Source organism: Arvicanthis niloticus, chromosome 1 (genome assembly GCF_011762505.2).
Source record: "Arvicanthis niloticus isolate mArvNil1 chromosome 1, mArvNil1.pat.X, whole genome shotgun sequence".
In the NCBI taxonomy this organism is placed as follows: domain Eukaryota; kingdom Metazoa; phylum Chordata; class Mammalia; order Rodentia; family Muridae; genus Arvicanthis; species Arvicanthis niloticus.
In genome coordinates this window covers 11,264,259-11,285,090 of record NC_047658.1, presented here as the reverse complement: position 1 = coordinate 11,285,090, position 20,832 = coordinate 11,264,259, and the positions used below count along the sequence as shown (strand labels likewise).

The following is a 20,832-nucleotide window of genomic DNA, read 5'->3' as shown; positions in this document are numbered from 1 at the left end:
GGCACAGCACTCCTGAGATCACTCCTGAGACAACCCCAGACACTCAGAGACCCCAGGTGCCACAAGGAAGAAAAACAGAGGGATGTAGGCACAATGAAGAGAGGCAGAACTGGAGACTCATGGAGGGTAGTGAGGGACAGCCTGATGTGAGTAGCCAGTGATGCCACCTGGGACTAGGGTAGGGTCCTGGCCTGTGCTGCCACTGGAGACACTGGATCTGTGGCCCTGTAGTAGCAGGAGTCTGTTACCACCAAAGGTGGACATCCGTGGTCTGGGCTGTCCCCCAAGGGTGGAGGGCAGGTATGATGAGAGGGGAAGATGAATGGGATTGGGTGCATGATGTGAAATTCACAAAGAACCACTAAGTTTAAAAAAAAAAAAAAATACCAGGCCAGCTCTGGCTGCACCCACCACAGCTACCATTCCTGCTCAGCCACAGAAGCAGCACAGCAAAGGGAACATGTGGGACATGTGGGAGGGGCTATTCCTGTGTAAATCAGTAACAAAGGGGCCATTCTGGAAGGATGAAGGGCTCCGTGTGTGTGTGTGTGTGTGTGTGTGTGTGTGTGTGTGTGTGAGAGAGAGAGAGAGAGAGAGAGAGAGAGAGAGAGAGCGCATGCATATGCATACAGGAACACATGCTTTGAGGCCAAGGCAGAAGAATGTACAACAGCCCAGTCCTGCTTCACCCCAGGCTGTGCACCCCCTTAAGGTGTCAAGAGTCTGATTTCCAAATTGTATTATCATAGGGAATTCAGATGAGAATAAAAAGTGACAATCTATACCTGAAATGCCACAAGCTTAAGGTGGATGCAGTTTATGTCCAAGCTGGTTTTAAGCCCAAGGACTGCTGATGGTACTTTGCCCACTGTGGCCACAAGACCAGACACAGCACATCCCACCGTCAGCCACTAGCATAAAACAGGTGTCCCTACTCACTACAGGTGACCAGTTCTCAGTTTCTCTTTTGTGTTCATTTATGTAGCTCAGGCTGGCCTTTAACTCCTATTCTCCTGCCTCAGCATCCCAAGCCTGCATACCTGTGTACCTAGCTTCTTCTCAGCCTCTTAATCATCACACCCACACTGTGCAGCAATGCCAAGTCCTGCATGGCTCTTGAGACCAGCCACTTACCAAAGTGAGAAGGACAGAAGGGCTCCATGAGGTCAGGACACTGGCAATCTGAAAATCAAAAGGGAAACCCACTTTAGAGCAGAGTTACGGTTTGAATCTGAAATGTCTCAGACAGACTGGTGTATGAAGTGGCCAGGTTGTGGCACTATTTTGAAGGCTGCAAATCCTTTAGGAGGTAGGATCTGGCAGCCAGTGATCTCTGCCTCACTCCCAATCTGCTGTGCTGGGAGCCCTTGTGCTTCACCACAAGCTCCTGCCATCACCAACTGCATCCACTGTGGACTGAAGCTTTTCCTTTCTCAAGTTTCTGTCAGGTGTCAGTCACAGCATCAAGTGACTAATCCGACAGAGTAGTGGGATGGAGATGATATACCATCATGGCCTGATGATTACAGTGCTCATCCAGGAAGCAGGTCCTCAAGACAGGAGACACCACTGCCACCCTGCCCTTAAGATGAGGAAACAGGCTCAGAGAAGTGAAAGGACTCTAGGAAGCCCTACAGCTGTCAAAACAGTAGAGGGTATACCCAGCACCCTCCTCACCATGTGGCCCGCCTTCAGGTACCACAAAGATCCCTGGCTCCAAAGAGCCAGATCTGCCCACTCCCCAAGGCCAGCACCTGTGTACGGGTTTCCTGCTCTCCCTGAAAGATCTGGTCTTATCAGACACAAGCCCCAGTAGCTGCCCATCCTCAGAGCAGACGCCGCCCTCCCTAGCCCCCACTGATCTCCTGGGCTAAACTGAAGGTAGTTAACTTTCCCCAACTCCACTCACTGGCTTCCACCCTGGCCCCCTTGGGCCTCCTGCCCCTACAAGCTGAATGCTTCCTCCCCGGTACCTTGTATGAGTAGACATGGGCTCACCTGCCCACATCTCTGCTAACTCTCACCTATGGCTGGATCATCTTCCCACCATCTTAACTAGTCCATCACATCCTAGTTGGATCTGAACCCCAGCCTAGCCCTGTAAGCAGATTCAGTCACTCCCTTCTCTACTCACTCCCAGCCGAAGTCATCCATCCCCAAACAAGCACCTGGCATACACCAGCTAGGAAACCTTCGCTCCAGAATGCTGACCACCTTGCTGGGAGCAATCTAGTCCTCTGCTGACTATCATGCTCCTCACCCCCACCCTAAGCTCTCTGATACCCTTAACACAGAAGAGGAGGGTGGGCTGTTCCAACAGGCTGGCTGAGCTACTGCTGAAACACTCCATGCCGCACGCAGTTAAGGTGGATATTTTGATAGGTTTTGACATAGTGTATACACACTTTTCAATACTAAAAGGTTTCTGGAGAAAAGCTGGAACATACTGGAAGCCACGAAAGAGAAAATGCACCTGCCATCCCATCCCCAGAGACAGTTCGGCTCTGTGCACAGAAACAGAAAACCATAATGACATTTGGATCATATGAAATTACATGCTTTGCTTATTTCCTGTCATTAAATATTCTTCAAACACGTAATTTTTAGCAGTTACTACTGCTGGGGATGGTAAACGTTCAATAAGTCTTTGATTATGGCCCGTGTCAGTCATCTTACACACATCACCTTATTTAACCACCCACAAAGGCTCTGCTACAAACATCCAGGACTCACGGATGAAACGGCTTGTGTGAGGGTTACAGAACCTGCCTAAATGCACAGGTAAGAAATAGCAAAACCAGGACAGAAGAGACGACTACACAAGGACTAAGAGCTCTGACTGCTCTTCTGGAAGACCCAAGTTGGTCTCTAAAACCCCTATCTGTTGCATTACAACGGCCTATGGCCTATAATTCCAGTTCCCAGGGAATCAACACACTCTTATGGCCTCCATGAGCATGCAAGCACACACACACACACACACACACACACAGAGAGAGAGAGAGAGAGAGAGAGAGAGAGAGAAGCACATACACACATACACACCTTTAAAAAGAAATAACAAAGCCCGGTTGTAATGAGTGGTTATAGAAAAGTCTTAATGGACTACACATCACTTACTTGATCCTTCCCTATGCTAGGCATGTAAATTATTTCTAACGATGAATTATTATTATATGTGAGCACACTGGTATATATAGTTTTTTTAATATATTTCTATATTAAGGGTTTATTTCCTGATACAGTGTGGTGCCTCACATCTATAATTCCAGCATGTGAGAAGCTGAGGCAGGAGAATTGTGAGTTTAAGGTCAGTTTGGAATACACAGTGAGACCCTATTTCCTAAGGGGGTAAAAAGTTTACTTTAAAAGAAATGTAAATAAGCAGGCATAGTATGTGCCTATCTTCCCACAACTTGGAAGGTAGAGGTGGGAGGGTCATAAGCTCAGGGCCAGCATAGAGTCCTTGGAACCCTTCCTTAAAAGGAAGGCAAGAACAAACAGAGAGAAGGGTAATAAGAAAATGAAAAAAATTAAAAATTAAGTGACCTAGTTGAATACAGGGTCAAAGGCCAGTATTCCATACCAACCCTAGTCTAACCAACTAGGCTGGAGCCACTGGCTCCCCAGGAGCAGCCCCTCTCCTTCCCTCACTCAGTAACTGGAGAATGACTGAGCCCCTCTGCGACTCACAAATGAAGGCATGCAGAGTCTCTTCCCAGCCCGCCCCGCCTGCCCCTCCTGGAGGGGAGAGAGACTCATTAAAACCAACAGAGCAGAGTGTGTCAGGCCCTGGGTGTGTTGTTTCGTTGACATGAAGGGTCTACATTCATCAGCACACACAGATGCCGTCAATTACAGCGGCAGAATCAGAGAGCGAGGAGGCACTTGGGGATTGTATCTGCTATTGTCCTTAGGAGAGAGGAGCTGGATAACAAATGTGCGGGCTGATGGTTTTTCTCTCCACAATGACTCTCTGGACATGCTGGTTAGGAATAATGGAGGAGACGGCCCCCTCGCTGCAAGCCTGACGCTCAGAGGCATGGAGGCCGGATAGAGCCGGCCAGGCGTCAGTGAGTCCTGGCAGAGGAGCATCTTTTATTGATCACAGCTGCTTGAGTGGGCCCTAGTTACCTCTATGGCTGCAGAACCTCTCCCAGCCCAGCAGCTCCATCTGCCTTCCCCGTGGAGACCCATTAGTGCTACACTCGTCAGCACACCGATTGGAGGCTGTGCCTCGAAAATTAAGGGAACGCGATGCAGTTCTGTGTCGCTGGCTCTGAATGTAGCCCCAAGACTAGACAGCAGTTTTAACAACCCCAGGCCCACTTCCCAGGAGCGCATGCCATGGCACGGGGGACCCATCTGCTCTCCTTAGTGGGGCTGTTAAATGTTCCTTTCTTGCTGCAGGTCATAGCCAGCATCCATCTCCCAGGCAGCCTTGACTAGGTGGACAGGAACCAGAAGAATTATCAGAGCCCCGTGAGCCCAGATCCTTGCCCTGGGGACAATCCGGAAGCTGCCCAAGGGAACTTTACACAGGTTCCTAACCAGGACTCTGACCAAGCTAGTGAGTCACTCTTAACAAAGGAATTAGACAGGCTTCAACTGTGTTGCTGAGAAAAGCCCATGTGGCCCCCAGTGTGCGAGGCTCTGCCCTACCAGCATTGAAACTCTTGAAAACAAGCCATTATTCATGGCAGTTTCCCAAAAACACCAGTGTACACCAGTGGCCTGAAATGCCCTTAAATTTTTGAATCTGCTTTTAAAATCAAAATAGCACCAAAATATGGCTGTCTGACTATTCTTGGACAGAGTTTACAGCTCCTTTAGAGCAAGGCAGCAACCTTGGTCCCACCATAGACCCCTCTTCCTGAAGCATCCCCCCCCACCCCCCACCCCCAAGCAATACACACTAAGGCTAAGAAGCAGGCAGCATCTATTCCTGGGCAGCTGTGGCTGTTTCTCTTATATTCTGCCCGTCTAACTGCCCCTGCGACCTTCAAACATCTGCTATAAAGCAACAAAAATCATCCTCCACCCTGCCAGCTCCCAGTTAGTTAGACACTAGCTTCTAGACCAAGTGTACACAGCAATATTGTGGAGCCCCCTCCCAGGGGTCCCCTGAGTGACCCCTTCCCAGTAATTAAGCTCTGGCTCTTCTGTGAGGAGGAAGAGCAGGAGGAGGAGAAAGAAGAGGAGGGGAAACATGTCTGTCATCTCAAACATCTGTATTTTTTGAGACAAGGTCTCATGTAGCCCAGGCCTTTGAATATATTAAATAGCCAAGGACGATTTTGATTTTCTGAGCCTCCTGCATCCACAGGCTAGGATTACAGGCATGCACCACTATGCTTCATTAATTTGGTTCTGGGCATTGAACTCAGGGCTTCCTGCATGCCATCCCTTGATACATGCACTTTACACACACATACACACACACACACACACACACACACACACACTTTACACATATGCATATAAGACATCAAGGGATCAGCTTTGCCCTGGGCCACTCCCACCCTCCTTCAGAGCAAGCATGCACCTGCAGTTAGCTGTCTGATTTATAAAGATAGGCAAGGATGGCCAAGTCTAGACAGGGCTGAGCACTATAGAACTTGCCTAAGGAGCTCCCCATCACTTTCCATGATGGACTAAGCCTGGGCCCTGGGTGCTGCCCACATCAGAAAATGCTTTCAGCCCACGGGGCTCAAAGCAGCAGTTTGCTCCTTTTGGTGGGATTCACTCCCAGCTTCAGGAAATCACAGGGACTTGGAAGCCTGTGTCACCTCTGCACAAGCAAACCTCCTGCAAGTCAGCCTTTCACTTCTGACAGGCAAGTGTAGAGCTGAAGGCAGCCTCTGGAACCTGGAAGTCTTTGACACCACAATGCTGCCACACCCCAGCTATGGGACCATGGATGAGGCCTTTTGCCTCTCAGTCTTGATCTCCTCGTCTATAAATAGAGTTAGATCTGTGGTTCACTGAAGGACAGAGTGGAAGGAAATACAAGCAGCCAGCCCCAGAGTGAAGCACCTGTCCTACCTAGAACAGCAGTTAAAGCTGGGGTGTGGTTCAGTGGTACCTACCACCTGATACATCTGAGACCCTCAGTTCTCTCCCTCAGAGAAATAAAAACATTGACCAGCAGTCATGGCGACCCACAGATCTGATCGATGATGGTAATGATTATGTTTCTCCTAGAGTACTCCAGAACCCTAAAGAGGCTCTGCCTCTATTGATGCCTTCATTTAACATTCTGCCTTCAAGACTTAAGAGCAAGCTGGCCTGTCTACACTTTCACTGAGGACTTCCTGCCTGGATACTTCCTCTTCCTCTACTGTCCTGCTTCTGAGGGCTCCTTCCTTTCCCAAGAAATCACAACAGGAGTTTTATTCTCCCCTCCCTCCAGTTACGACAATTCTTGAGGCTGCAGCCCAGAGGGATCTTACTCAGCAGTAGGTGAAGCCCAGCCAAATGCAGGAATCTCACAACCCTGAAACAGAGCCTATCCTAGCTCACTCTCTCCAGGTTTGATGATGGGAAATCCCAAGGTCAAGGCCCAAAAGAGCAATGACATTGAGATGCATGTTAAAGGGTGTGAGAGTAGTGGAGATATACCCGCTGAAGGACAGCATCAGGACCAAAGTCAGGGTGAAGGATGAACAGAGCTCCTCTAATGCTTAGAGATACAATGAAGCAAATGGCCTCATTAGGAGCATGTAAACAAACATCCGTCTCTCTTAAAAACTGGAAGCCACATGACATAAGGATCCATCAAAAGCTGCTTCTCAATGTATGGGAAAAGGAACCCTATACACTACAAGTAGGACTTTAAATGAGTGCATCCACCATGAAAATCAGTATGATGGTCTTCACAAAATTATGTATGAGCCTGCTACACCAGTCCTAGGTGTAAAGTCAGAAGAAGCTAAATCAGCTTACTGCAGAGATGCTTGTATAGCTACATTTACTGTAGTACAGTTCACACCAGTGATGTGCAGTTGGCCTAGTGCCCATCAACAGACAAATGGAGAATAAAAGTGCAGTGCGTATACACAATGGGGTGTTATCTGGCCACACAAGGAATGAGAGTATGTCATCTCCAGCAGAGAACAACTGGCTAAGCCAGGCTCAGAAAGACAAATATAGTGTGTTTTCTCTCATTTGCAGTTGAAAGAAAAAAAAAAAAGAGTAGAAGTAGAAGGGGAACTACGTGAAAAGGGGTCAGCATTGTGCAGGACAAACATGGACTTATGATCAAAGTGCAAAGTGCACATATATAAAATGTGTATGTAACAACGAAGCTCAATCTTCTCTACAATGTACATACACTATGGGGCTAGAGAGACTGTTCCGTGGCTAAGTACACTTGCTGCTCTTTCAGAAGACCAGAGTACAGTTCCTAGCACCCACAATGGGCAGCTCACAACCCCCTGTAACTCGTAACCCCAGGAAATCTGATGCCCTCTTCTGGCCTCCATAGATACTACATGCACGTACACATACACACAGACATGTACATATACTTATAAATTATATCTTTTAAACACACACACTCATGACTATTTTAAACCTCTCAGAAAAAAAAAAAAGATACACTACCTACCTCCCCATGGTCTAACAGGGCAGAAGGTACAGAAGACATGGACTCAGGTACAGGTATGTGAGTGTTTGCCTTCACTGAGGTTTTCCTGGGAATGTGGTAGGTTTCTACTTTGCTTAACTTACTTCGTCCATGAATTAACTTCCTGTGCTGGCCCACACCCTGTGCTGCTAGGTGGAGCCCTGGATCTAAACACCTCTGATACCCTGTACATCTCTGAGACTAGGACGGAGAATGCAGGAGAGATGTGGCAAGGCAAACAACCAGGTTCTCGAGATGGAGATGGGACAACAATGGGTGCAGAGCACTAGACAGCCATTGTTCACAAACTATCCCGAGATCACCAGTGTGGGCCAGTGCAAGGCCTCGAAGGATGGGGATGACAAGGAGTGGGGGACGAGGGGTGTTAGCACTCCAGGGATACAGAACTCAAGACAGGACCACACTGCCCTTGTACAGGATGAGGCTGAAGCTGGTCTGCCCAAGGTCAAAGAAAGCTGTCTATCCCAGGGCCAGTAGGCCAGGCAAAAAAACCCTGAGCAGAGACAGGCAGGCTCTTCACAGTGCAATGTATTTGGCCAGGGTTCCTCAAAACCTGCTTCTTCACCTGGTGCTGTTACCCCCACCTAGCTGTGTCCTGTCCAGAGGGACAGGTTTTGGACGGATCTTATGACCACTTCTACCCTGCAACTCCAGTCCTGGGCCTCAAAGCTCTTCTCTCCCGTCACTACCTCTTCTTCTTCGTCAAGGTCTCACCAAAGAAATTATTAGTGTACATTCTTCTTCTTCTTCTTCTTCTTCTTCTTCTTCTTCTTCTTCTTCTTCTTCTTCTTCTTCTTCTTCTTCTTCTTCTTCTTCTTCTTCTTCTTTTTTTGGTTTTCGAGACAGGGTTTCTCTGAGTACATTAGTGTACATTCATAGCACAAGGTTGTACTTCAATATGAGGTATTCATATGTGACCTCACAGGCCTCTGATCTTATTCTCCATTCTCCTTTCTCACCTCTCTCTTTTCCTCCCTCCTCCCCTCCCACTTCCCAAGCAGTGCCTCTGCCTTCACCCAGCACACAGGCAGGCAGGCAGATGGGCAGGTTTATCTAGACTACATATGAGGGCAAACCTGGGGCATCTGGCTGCCTTCCAGTCATATGGAGATCCCCAGAGCCATCCATTCTCCTGCAAATGACTTCATGAATGAATAACAGTCCGCTGTGGACATACAGCACATTTCTTTTCTCCATTCATCTACTGACAGGCATCTAAGCTGCTTCCAAAGCTTGGCAGCCCTAGCTCTTAGCATGTGTGTACTTTTAAGCTCTGTCTAGGGCAATGCAGTCATGGTGTCCTGTCCAGATGAACCAGCCAGGTCCAGGTTGGATGGCCAGTGGCAGATGCTGACTTCTATCCAGCTCTGACTTGGAGAGCACGTGCAAGGTTTTGATGAATGGGGATGTTAAAGAGTGGGGTGGGATTAGAACATGGAGCTGTGACAGCATCCAGGAATGGAACAGAGTGACCTCCTGTGTGCCAGGCAGTGGCCACTGTAGCAGAGGACTTTGCTCACTTGGACCTTGGAGCTCTGAGCTGTGCTCTCATCTCTGTCTTAGCCACTGTCAGCAGTGGAAGTTAAAAAAGCCCTTTTATCTGTCTGCACAAGGGTTGGATTCACAGCCTCAGGGCAACACTGACACATCTACCCACACTGCCCAACACTGGCTAGGTGACCAGGCTGGAAGGTAGATTTAAGTCAGGGTAACTCCCAATTCCTGTACACTCACTGGCCATTCACAACTTGGGGCTCTTCTTACAAATAGACCCCTCAACACACAAAGGCCCAGGCCGAGCCCACTGGCCGTTTTGATTAGAGCTGTCCCATTTGCAGGCAGGTTGCCTCTCAGAGACGTCCTTTTGTAGGAACCTCAGGGGTCACTGTCACGTCAGCTACGCACCTCATCCACATACTGGACATCGTCCACAGCATATTTCTCCTTGAAATGCTCCTTGGAATGGATCCTGAAAAGAAAGCACAACAAAACCATGGTCAGGGCCTGGCAATGCCCTAGCCTGGTCACCTCCCGCCTACCAAATCCAGGCCATGAAGCTCTGGTCTATCCCTGCCATAGTGTAAGGATCCAGCACCAAGCAGGTATACCCACCCAGCAGTTGATGGTAAAGGGTGTTGTGATGCTGAACCACCTCTGCCACCCTGGGACCTCTGATTCAGTCCATTATGCCCCTGGCTGCCTGCAGCAAGCAGCAGGAGAATATGGTCCCTCCTTCCACTCTTTCCCTCCGTATCACTGACCCTCTAGGCAGCCAGCCAGCGTACCTCGCTTTTAGGGGCATGGAATAAGTGACTTCCCAGCTGCACCTCTTCAAAGGAAGGTTAATACATGAACACTTTAAAGAAATCAATATCAGTGTTTCTCAATGTGATGAGAAGAATTTAAGCTTAGTCATCAGACTCTAAAACAATTAGCCAAGGAGAAAGCACGGAGTAGATGAGGTGACACAGCCCTTGCCTGACTCGTGATGCTTTCCCCTGGATTCAGCAGGCTGCAGCGCCACCCCATGAGTCAATGCTGTTGGGAGCAGTGGGCTCCCATACAGAAGAACGGTCACTACATGGGGTGTGTGTGGGATGTCACCAGCCAAGTGCCACGTCCAGTGACGTGCATATATGCCACTTGCACTACTGCACACCTGGTTGCTACATAAGGGGACATACCCACCCCTTCCCATCCTACTGCTGTCTCACAGCAGGTGCGCCATCCGACAGGTCTCAGTACAGCACAACAGGTGGTTTCTACATTTACCAGGGCCATAAGGGATGTATGGATGGTGGCAGTATTCCTGGGAGTTTGTCTGAGGATGAAACCAGGAGGCCCTCAGAGCTCCACTGTCTATGTGCCATAGCACAGCACTGCTTGGGAACTAGGAGTCCACACCTCTCTCTGGCCCAATATCATTGTCTTTCCACCTAAACAAGCAAAACTTGTTGTTATAGGACCAGGAAATAGGGGAGAGTAGTGGAACCAGCAGTGTGTGTGTGTGTGTGTGTGTGTGTGTGTGTGTGTGTGTGTGTGTGCATGTGTGTCAGCCCGGGTAGAAAACCCACTTCAGGCTGAGAAACTGATCTCAACAGAATGCCCTCTGCTTTTTTTTTTTTTTTTTCTCTTCTTTGGCCTCTGAAAAATTCACTGGGCATCAAGCTCTTGTCATTAATTAAATTTGCACAATTCAGTCCCATTAGCTCCCGCCATGAGACACGGGAGTTAAAAGTTAACTGGCCAAGATCTGACACCTCCATTAGCAAAAGGTCTCAAGAGCTGAGGCAAGAGGTGTCACTTCAACTGGATCCTGGGAGTCCCAGGTGCAGATTGGGGAAGCCAGGGGTAGGGCCACCAGCAGCAAGACAGCTGCTAGCTACCATCATTACTCCCTCTCCAGCTGTGCCAGCTGTGCTAGTGCAGCCCCGCCCTACCTCCAGCCCCAGTCACTTTGTCAACACCAGTTGTAACAGGCATGAAAAGCAAAATCCCTACAGATTCAGAAGCACAAAGATCTGATTCAACCTCCAGGGCTCTGCACAGGAGGTCAGGCCAGCCACTAAAGTGGGGGCCCTAACCTTTTCATATCTACTGCCACAGGGCACCTGAAGCCTCTTTCCAAAATAAAAGTGCTCCCTGTCCTTCTCTTCTGGAGTCTTACAAGTTAGGATTCATCAGAGACTTGCCAGACTAGAGAAGCCTGGTGAGGTCTTGAAGTGGTAAGCCCCAGGTCAAGAGCTTGACCCCATGAAGTCAGGGGAAGTGGCAGCAAAGACAAGATGATGGCAGTGGAATGTGAACACTGGGTGTCCCTCCTGCGTGCTTACCTCCAAACTCACACATGGTGCTTACACTACTCACTTTTACATCATTTAGATGAATGCTTTGCAGAGCAGCCTAAGAAAGGAGCTATTTATTTCATGGGTCCTTGGTTTCAGAGGCTCAGTGTGGGCTGCTTGGCTCCACTCATCCTGAGTGAATGGGGAGGCAGGGAAGTATGGTGGGGGGCATGCACAGCAAAGGCTGTTCCATTTCCAGTGAACAGGCAGCTGACAGCAGAGACGGAGGGGCCTGAGATAAGATGGCACCCCAAGGACACATCCCAGTGACCAATTTCCTCCAAAATCTTCCTTCCTAACAGCACCATCAGGTAGGAAAACCAAGCATTCAATCCATGACCTTATGGGGACTACTGTCAGTCAAGCTGTCTATGGATGGCAAGGTGGAGCAAAGAAAGGCTGGCCCCCGGAAGAGCCCCAACAGGAAAAAGTGGGCACAAGTACTAGCCGCCACCCAAGTACCTTTTGCACAGTGCTTGTTCTCCTTACAAAGGCAGATGCCACAGTCTAGGCTGGGCGCAAACTGGGTCTTAATGTACATCCCATGCATTGTCTTGCCAGGAATAACAACCACCAACATATAAAATATGAAGGGCTGTGGGCATTTTGTCTGGTACTCTGCACATTACATTCTTAGAAAGGGCAGAGATAATTAAGTTTGAACAGTACTTGCTTTTTCATGTTTGTGAGTTAATTACAGTAGAAATCATTTAGACATTACCTGGAGGGACGTATATGGCAGGCTGCATGATCAAACCAGCCATGGAATAAGTACTTGGCAGCCACAACTTGGTGGACCCTATGGGGACGGGGTGACATGTCTACTGGTAGGGAGGGTTACTGGGAATCTCTGAATGCACTGAGGGGCTGCTGACAGGGCACAGAGTGGCCTCTTAGAGGATCTACACCTCACTGGCATGTGGCAAGGAGCAGGCACAGCTCATGCCTGGCCCCATCACATGGGAGATCCCAATGGAAAGAACCAGACTGAAGGGACAATTCAGGAAAGGAGCTGAGCTCATTCGGATGCTCCTCATTCCAGTACACAGTGCAGTTCTGGCAGAAGAGAGAGGGTGCCTCCCTTGACAGGCTACCCATCCTGTATAGGGGATTTGTGGTCTGCCAGCAGCTGGGCCCACGCACAAGCCCAGAGTCAGAGCAAGTGATGCTTGGTCACAGTACCATGGGCTCCAAAGCCCTGTGTGAGTCCTCAGGTGAGAAGGAGCCATTAAATTAATGCCACATGATGCTGACATGATGGAACCTCCCAGAAAATGGAATTTTAAAGGGCAGGTCTTAGTGGCTAGCTGACCACCTGCGTGTGGTTAATGAATAAGTAAAAAGGCCAAATGACAGCAACCACCATCCGTTTCCAGCCCCAGGCACCTGCCTTCAGCTCCAAACAATGCCGCTGCCTTTTATTCCGCTATTGGCACAACACGGTATGTGCAGAGCAGAAGTCAGCAACCATGTCAAGATGTCATTAAGTTGTCAAAGAGGGAAGTAGCTCTCTGCAAATCAGAGCAGTGTCTGAGCCTGGAGACTGCTCCTATGTGTGAGCTGGGGCAGCCACAGCACAGGCTCTGAGATTATCCCGACACAGAGAAGCCAGGCGGAGGAAGGCCATGCTGCAAGCATCAGTGATTGAGACAAGCCTGCCTATGCACCCATGAAAGCTAGGGGCTCTGGCTAATCCCTAGGTGCCGGGAGTCAGGTGCAGGTGCTCGGGAGGAGTGAAAAAGAACCCATTAGCCCCTCCTCAAGACTGCTTCCCTCAAAGAGTCCATCCTTCCTCCTGATAAAAGCAGGAGCCCCAGAGGGGCTCAGGAAGCCCTCCCTCCTGTGGCTCAAGGGGACATGGGGTAGTGCCATAAAAGAGCCCACACCCCATATTTCATGTCACAAACGGCCTACATAACACTAAGTGCAATGGCACCCGCCATGACTCCAATATTCAGGAAGCTGAGATAGAAGAATCTTAAATTCAAGGTCATCCCAAGCTACATTGGAAGACCCTGTCTCAGACAACAAAAGCCACTCCATGTGCACTATTCTACATGACAGACATTCCTGGGTAGCCTGGGGCCAGACAGGTCCTAGGGGCCAATCACCACCTCCCTACAAAGCTAGGCCAGGCACACTATCTGTGCTTTCAGTTTGGTTGGGGACAGGAAGGAATGTAGAGGAACCCCTATCATACCCCAAGCTGCTCACTTTCCATATTGCTAAGGCTACTTGGTGTGGTGTGTCACAGGAGAGACTTCCAGATGAGAGCCACTGTCAGCTAATCTTTTGGATAGATTCCAAACACATCAGGTGCTCCCACCCTCCTGCTTCAATAAAGGTGTAGGGTGAGGCACAGGCCAGCCCTGGGCTTCCAATCTCCTCCCCCAGCATCTGCAACCCTGACGGCAAGGCTGTGCCCACGGAAGCTGTGGATCCTACGGCAGACCTCAGGTTCCCCAAGTGACTTTGGATTGTAGAACCTGCCAGACGGATTTTCAAAAGCCATCAGATAGAGACTCCAAAGGAAGCTGAGGAGCTTAAGGTCAAATGTTCAGTCTGGTGGGTTTTGATTGCAAAGGCCAGGTAATCCCATCAGCCTTGCTCCCGGTGCCCTATTGATCACCGCAGCGTCTGGAAGCAGCCGTGCACAGCAGATCTGGCTGCTTCCCAGCTAGAGCCCAGACAACTGGCCCCTTTGTCACCTGCCCGTTACAACCAGGCCTTCCCTCCCACTCAGTACAAAGAGACAGTGAGTCAGCCCTGAGCACAGAAGGGAAAGTCTGCTGGGGGAACTGTCTCAGCCATGGTGTCAGTCTCCCTTGGGACCACAGCTGCTGGGCCTGGCCTGCACAGCACACATAGCCTCATACACCAGCGGACACGAATCTACCCTCAAGGTTACTCCGGGCTCTATTCTACACTAGACAATGAGCTGCCTCAGCAAAGCAGGGCCAGACTAAAGGAGCACTTTAATAGTCTCAGACTCCTGTATTCTTGAAGACAAGATGTGCATGAAGAAAGCAGACTGTTAACTGCTGATACCTGACCAATCAAGGTCCTGGGCTTTAAGCCCTTCAGTCAAGAGCAATTAATTCCCAGGATGTAACTGTAGGAAACAAAGAGAGTTTACATGGGTTCAGCAACTGGGGTAGAGTCCCTGAAGCAAGAACAGTCCTCCAGTGTACCAGATGCAAATGTCTGCATCAACTCCCAGGCAGCATCCATCCTTTCTTGCTAGAGCCAGTTCTTCATAAGGAAACATCTAGGTGAATAGCTCAGTGGTCGAGTGTCTGTCTAGGTTATGCAGCACAAGCAACATGCACACACACACACACACACACACACACACACACACACACCACCCCTGCATGCATGCAATTAACCACAGAATTCTTTTGGTGGGACACGATAATGGTCACTTGTAATCCCAGCACTTGAGGAGGAAACAGATGGATATGAGTCTAAGGCCAGCCTAAGCTACATAGTGACATTTCAGAGAGAGAGAGAGAGAGAGAGAGAGAGAGAGAGAGAGAGAGAGAGAGAGAGAAAACAAGTGCCAGATGGGGCCAGCTGACCTGGACCTCCACTGTCCATTCCTACTGCTCACAGTTGAAAGTATCTTCCAGCTTCTGAGCTGTTTCTCATCTCAGCAAGCTTGGTTTGAGTGAGGAGGTAGGGCCAAGGGGATGTTGAAAGAACAGTGTCTTAGGAAGGGTTTCTAATGCTGTGAAGATACACCATGACCATAGCAACTCTTAATAAAGGAAAGCATTTCATTGAGGCTGGCTTATAGTTTCAGAGGTTTATTCCATTATCATCAGGGCAGGAACCATGGCAGCATCCAGGCGAACAGTGCTGGATTAGCAGGCAACAGGAAGAGAATGAGTATCTGAGACTGTCATCCCCAGTGACACTACCTATGGCCAATGAAAGCCATTTTTATTCAAACCACCATATCCCACTCCCTGATCCCAAAGGCCATTTCATAATATAGCCAAATCATAATACAAAATGCATTCAGTCCAACTTCAAAAGTCTGCATCCATAGTCTATCACAGTCTCCACACAGAATAAAGTCTAAACTTCAAAGTCTCTTCTGAGACTCATGGAAACCTCCTAATTGTAACCCCCTGTAAAAATCAAATGAAAAAGAAGATCACATACTTCCAACATGCAGTGGCACAGGATATACATTACCATTCCAAAAGGGAGGAAATGGGGCATAGTGGGGAAATACTGGACCAAAGCAAGACTGAAAACCAGCTGGGCAAACCCCAAACTCCGCATCTCCATGTCTGATGTCAAAATACCCTTCAGATCTCCAACTCCTTTCAGTTTTGTTGACTGAAACACACTTCTCTCTTTTGGGCTGGTTCCACACCCATCTGCAGCTCTCCTTGGCAGGTATCCCATGACTCTGGCAACTCTTAACATCTTGGGGTCTCCAAAGCAATTCAGGCTTTGCCTTGACAGCTTCATGCAATGGCCTCTCTGGGCCTCCATTCAGGGACACGTCTGCCACAGGCCTGACCTCAGAGACCTTCCTTAGTCACAGAAGGAGAAGCTATAACCCCTTTCTTCTACTCTTGACTCTAAAACCAGAACTACGTGACTGAAGCTGCCAAGTTTGTCAGCTCGCTAGGGCTGGAACATGGCCCCCTCATTCAAATACACTTTCACCAGCTTTCTGTTTTTCAGGTTTGAGTGCCTAAGCATGGCTATCCTGCAACTCACTCTGTAGCCCAGGCTGGCCTCAAACTCAGAGATCCATCTACCCCTGCCTCCAGAGTGCTAGGATTAAAGGCATTTGCTACCAAGCTTTTCTTTAATTCTTTTTCATGCGCTTGAAGTTCAGCTGGGTGGGGTCTTGCTGAGGTCACAGCTCCCTTTATTCCACTTGGCATCACACTTTCCTTTAATCTGTTCACACCTCCTGGTGCCGCTTTTCTCCACTAACTATACATTCTGAATTTTTCCTTGCTCAGTCTGTTCCTTCTCATTACAGATCTCCATGAGACCGTCCAGTTCAAAAGTTCAGTCCATTATCATCATGGCAGAAAGCATGGCGGCATGCAGGCAGACATGGTACTAGATCAGCAGACAGCAGGGAGAGAGTGAGACACTGGGCCTGGCTTGAGACCTCAAAGCCCACCTCCCAGTGACACACTTCTTCCAATAAGGTCACACCTACTCCAACAAGGTCATAGTGCTACTCCCTAGAGCCCATGAGGACCATTTTCATTGGAACCATCACAAACAGCCACAGTTCTGTTCACAAGGACAGCTTGGGGTGCAGGGGGCACTCTGGGAGCATCTTATGGAGACGAAACATACACTTCCTCAAGGCTGGTTCAGTTTCTAGGTTTTGTACGGTTTTGATAAGAAGGGTCCCACAAGACTTGTATGTTGAAGGCTTGCTCCTCTGTGAGACAATGCTCAGGAGAGGCTTATTATGGTATCAACTTCATCAACAGAGTAACTACTGACAGACTAATAGCTCAGTGGGCTTTTAGAAGGCCAAGCCTAACTGGAGTAAGTAAGGCACTGGGGGGTATAGCCTTAAAACAGTATTTTAGATCCCTTGTTCATCTGTCTGTCTGTCTGTCTGTCTGTCTGCCTATCTTCTCCTACCCCTTCTTTTCTAGCTACCATGAGGGTAGCTGTGCAACATGCTCCTACTACTATAGTATTCTGCCTTATGTCAGATCCACAATGATGAAGCCTGCAAACCATGGAGTGAAACCTCTGAAATCATGAGCCAAAATAAATGGTTTCTCTTTTTAACTTGTTTCTCTCAGGTACTTTGTTACAGCAGTGAAAACCTGACTTACATACTACAGTTGAGTAATACCCAACCCTAAAATTGGGTGGAATAAAAAGCTAAAAACTATTTATCCTTGCTGTGGTTTGAACCTGAGCTGTTCCCTAGAGGTTCATGTGATTGAGCATCCAGTCTCCAGCTAAGTACTGTTCTGGAAGGGTGCAGAACTTTTATTAGCTGTGCATTGGTGGCAAGCTATGTGAATTATAGCCTGATCACGTTTGGTCCCATTCTCTGCTTCCTGACTGCTGCCATGACATGATGTCACACTCCTGCTGACAGGCCCTGAGTTGCTCCTATTGTCATGCCTTCCCTACCATGATGAGCCATGCCTTCTGAGACACCAAACCAAGATACATCCTTCTTCCCTTATGGTGCTTGTGTCAGGAATTTTGTTGAAATAAGAAAGGTCACTAGTGTGTAGACTCTCAAGGTCAGGAAGTGAGACAGAGCCTGGGCAGCACTGCTGACCTCTGCTCCATGATGCCTCATGTTTATGGCTGGTGCGGCACCAGTAGAGGCTCTCCTCATGGTAGGGCAGCTGCGCTCCAGGGGAGAGCATCCCATAGAGAAAACCACAGCAACATCCTGTATTGTGGTCCTGACCAGCGTCAAGCAGGAGTGTAAGAGATTCCACCTCTCCAGCTAGACAGAAGATTACAAGCTCACTGCCAACCTGGAATGGCACAGTGACTTCCAGGTCAGCCATTGGAGGACAATATAACTGCACTCCTAGCAACATCATCACCCCATGCTGGCCTCTCAGATGTAACCAACCTACCAACACACACTGTAACAGTACTGTGGATCCTAGGAAGGAATTAGAGCAGTGGTCAAACTCACTCACTGGTGCCCCATGCCATCATGTAGAGGCCATGACAGATCACAGGCAAGCCTTACTTCTAATCACAGCTGCCACAAGAACAGGCCACGGTGCTGAGCAGGTCTCCCCGGCACACTGAACCTGTTTCCTCTTTAGAGCAGGGAAGTATTAAGGATCTGGCTGTAGATGGAATATAAGCTAGGAAGGGTTCAGCAGGCATGGCCTCTCCCCGGCAGCCCAGCTGTCTACCCCAAAGACATGTCTACTCCCTACCCTGCCTTGATCCCTCCCAGGAGTCAAGCCAAGAAAACTTCACAGGGAAACCAGAGCTTGCGTCTCCCCTGCTGCCAACTCTGCCTCAGCTGCATCTCTAGAGCAAAGCTGATGGCCCAGGGCCAGCCTGGGATGCCGCCAAGTGACCTAGAAGCAGAACTGACGACAATTTGTGGAGTTGACCCCCGGCCCCCAAGATACCTGGCAGAGAGTGAGATGCCAGGACCAGCGACATATGCTGTGCAGTCTGCTTGGAGCAGGAGGGACAGCACACAAAGCAGAGGGACTATGGAGGACAGCCCTTTAGGAGCTCTGGCCCTCTGCAAAGAGCTCAGAGTCCCTGTGGCAGACAGGTGCCATGTCACTCAAAACAGCCACAGACTCAGCAGCCCACCTGGTAATGAGCACGGCGGGGCACCGGGTAGCAAAGGCTGCAATTTACACATTAGCCTGGAATAATCACTCTCCAGGCAGAAATGACAGACTGGAAGACAAGATTCTCTGATCACTTCAAAACATCCCTGGTTACACTGGTTACACAGTATCTGCCTCAATGCTGTGAGCAGGCAGCAGCGCTGCCAGGTATCTTGGAGAACAGAAGTGGGGCAGACTCTTCCAGGGAGCTCACAGCCTGGCCTCTGGTCCCAAACTCCTCACATGGACAGCTCCAATCCTCTACCATCCCTCACAGAGGGGCCAGGGAAGGACAGACCATCTGTGGCCAGAGGTAGGCATTAGTAACACCTCTAAATTAATTAACAAGCCTCAGAAAGGGGGCCCAGACAGCACACACTCCTCCAGCAAGCCCATGCAGAAGCAACCACTAGCTGGTCCAAAAGCCACAGGTATCTTTAGTATTCAGGGAATCTGGGCTTTCCAATAAACCATGCCTCCAACCTATAGGTTTGATCTGACCCAACTGAGGTTCAGGGCTGTGATTCAGTTTGCCAGCAAAGGCCCTTCCTCCTGTCCCCAGCCCATCATCATCCCCAGCAGGCTTGGCACCAAGGCAGGGACCACTCCTTACTTTCCCATCCAGGTGGCGTAGCTAGCAGGAAGCCTAGGCACAAACAGGGTTGATTTTCCAGTATCCACATCGATGACACCATAGCAGCCTGACTCGATGACACCGAAGGCCCAGTGAAAGAAGGACTCCTATGGGGGGAGTGAGGGGCCTTATTATCCAATGACAAGAGCAGAAGCATGAGGTACCAGAGGCAGGTGAGCAGAGGCTGAGGCCTCCCTTCTAGACTCAGGCCTCCTCTTAGGTAGGATATGGCCTCAGCCCTGCACAGCCTGATTCCCAGTCCAGCCACCAGCTGTCCATCCTGCTGTGCTGCTGTTTGTCAAAAGCAGACGGGGGGGCCCCTCTGACCCTGCCTTCTACCCTTTCTTAATTATACTGATCTATTTCTGTCTATGTCTGTGTGTGTGCCATAGCACTCACATGGACGTAAGAGGATAACCTGTATGAACTGGTTCTTTCCTTCTACCTTATGGGTCCTGGGGATAGAATTCAGGATGTCCGGCTTCGCGGCAAGCACTTTTATCCACTGAGCCATTTCCCCAGCCTAACTCTTGGTTTATTTTTAATGATTCAGGTTTCCTGCGTGTCCCTACCTCATCCACCTGAAGGTTGCCTCCTCGAACCATGGCAGCCAGCGGCCAACAGCACAAGCACAAGCTTAATTCAGAAACCCACACAGAATATTGTTAGGCAAGAGGGGGTTCTCACCACCCCCTCCCATGCTCAGCAGTGAGCACTGAGCTGGGGTCACTAAGGTGTGAGGTGGGGGAGGGGCTCTTCTCAGATGAACCCGGAATGACATCAATCAGGGAGCCCACAGCTGAATTTAGAAAAGTGATGATGCTTTTTTATGCTACAAATATCCAGAGCTCTAGAAGCTTCAAGGTTAGGCAGAAAAAGCCTGAGACCTCCATGGTACCTGGCAGCTGGAGACTGCAGGCCTATGGCTATGAGGACAAAGCGGCCATGAGCAGGAGGCTCAGAGCCTATCTGTGTCCTGCTGCAGTGGATGGGCTCCGGCCCGAGGCCAGACCTTGTCCCTTCCTTTCCATAGAAGCTGCCCCTTCACATTCCTCTGTGCCCCCACCTCCCACTCTAAGAAAGGTTCTGGCCACAGCTCTAGGTCTGGAAGTTGGGAAGTAAAATAACAACTGCAGAGTCAGACTTTGTGTGGCATGCGTGTGTGTGTGCATGTATGCATTTGTGTGTATGTGTATGTGTGAGATGGTTGTACTGGGCATCGAAGCCAGAGCCTACTATGTGCTAGGCAGGGGCTCTTCCACTGAGACACATCCCCCACTGCTCACTGCTAGATTCTAAGCAGGATCGCCACCACTGGACAGCATTCTCAGTTTTGTTTTGTTTTAATTTTGAGGTAGGATCTCCCTA

General features: G+C 49.4%; 1 protein-coding gene across 1 annotated transcript in view; it reads right to left on the bottom strand.

Annotated features, from left to right (window-relative positions):
• Window positions 1–20,832, bottom strand: part of Pepd (peptidase D) — a 128,313-nt gene that overhangs the window by 97,608 nt on the left and 9,873 nt on the right. The window contains exons 3-5 of the mRNA XM_034518070.2: window positions 19,444–19,571; window positions 9,554–9,617; window positions 1,135–1,182 (exon numbers count right to left, since the gene is read on the bottom strand). Coding sequence (XP_034373961.1) covers window positions 1,135–1,182; window positions 9,554–9,617; window positions 19,444–19,571 — 240 coding nt within the window. The remainder of the gene's footprint in view (window positions 1–1,134; window positions 1,183–9,553; window positions 9,618–19,443; window positions 19,572–20,832) is intronic.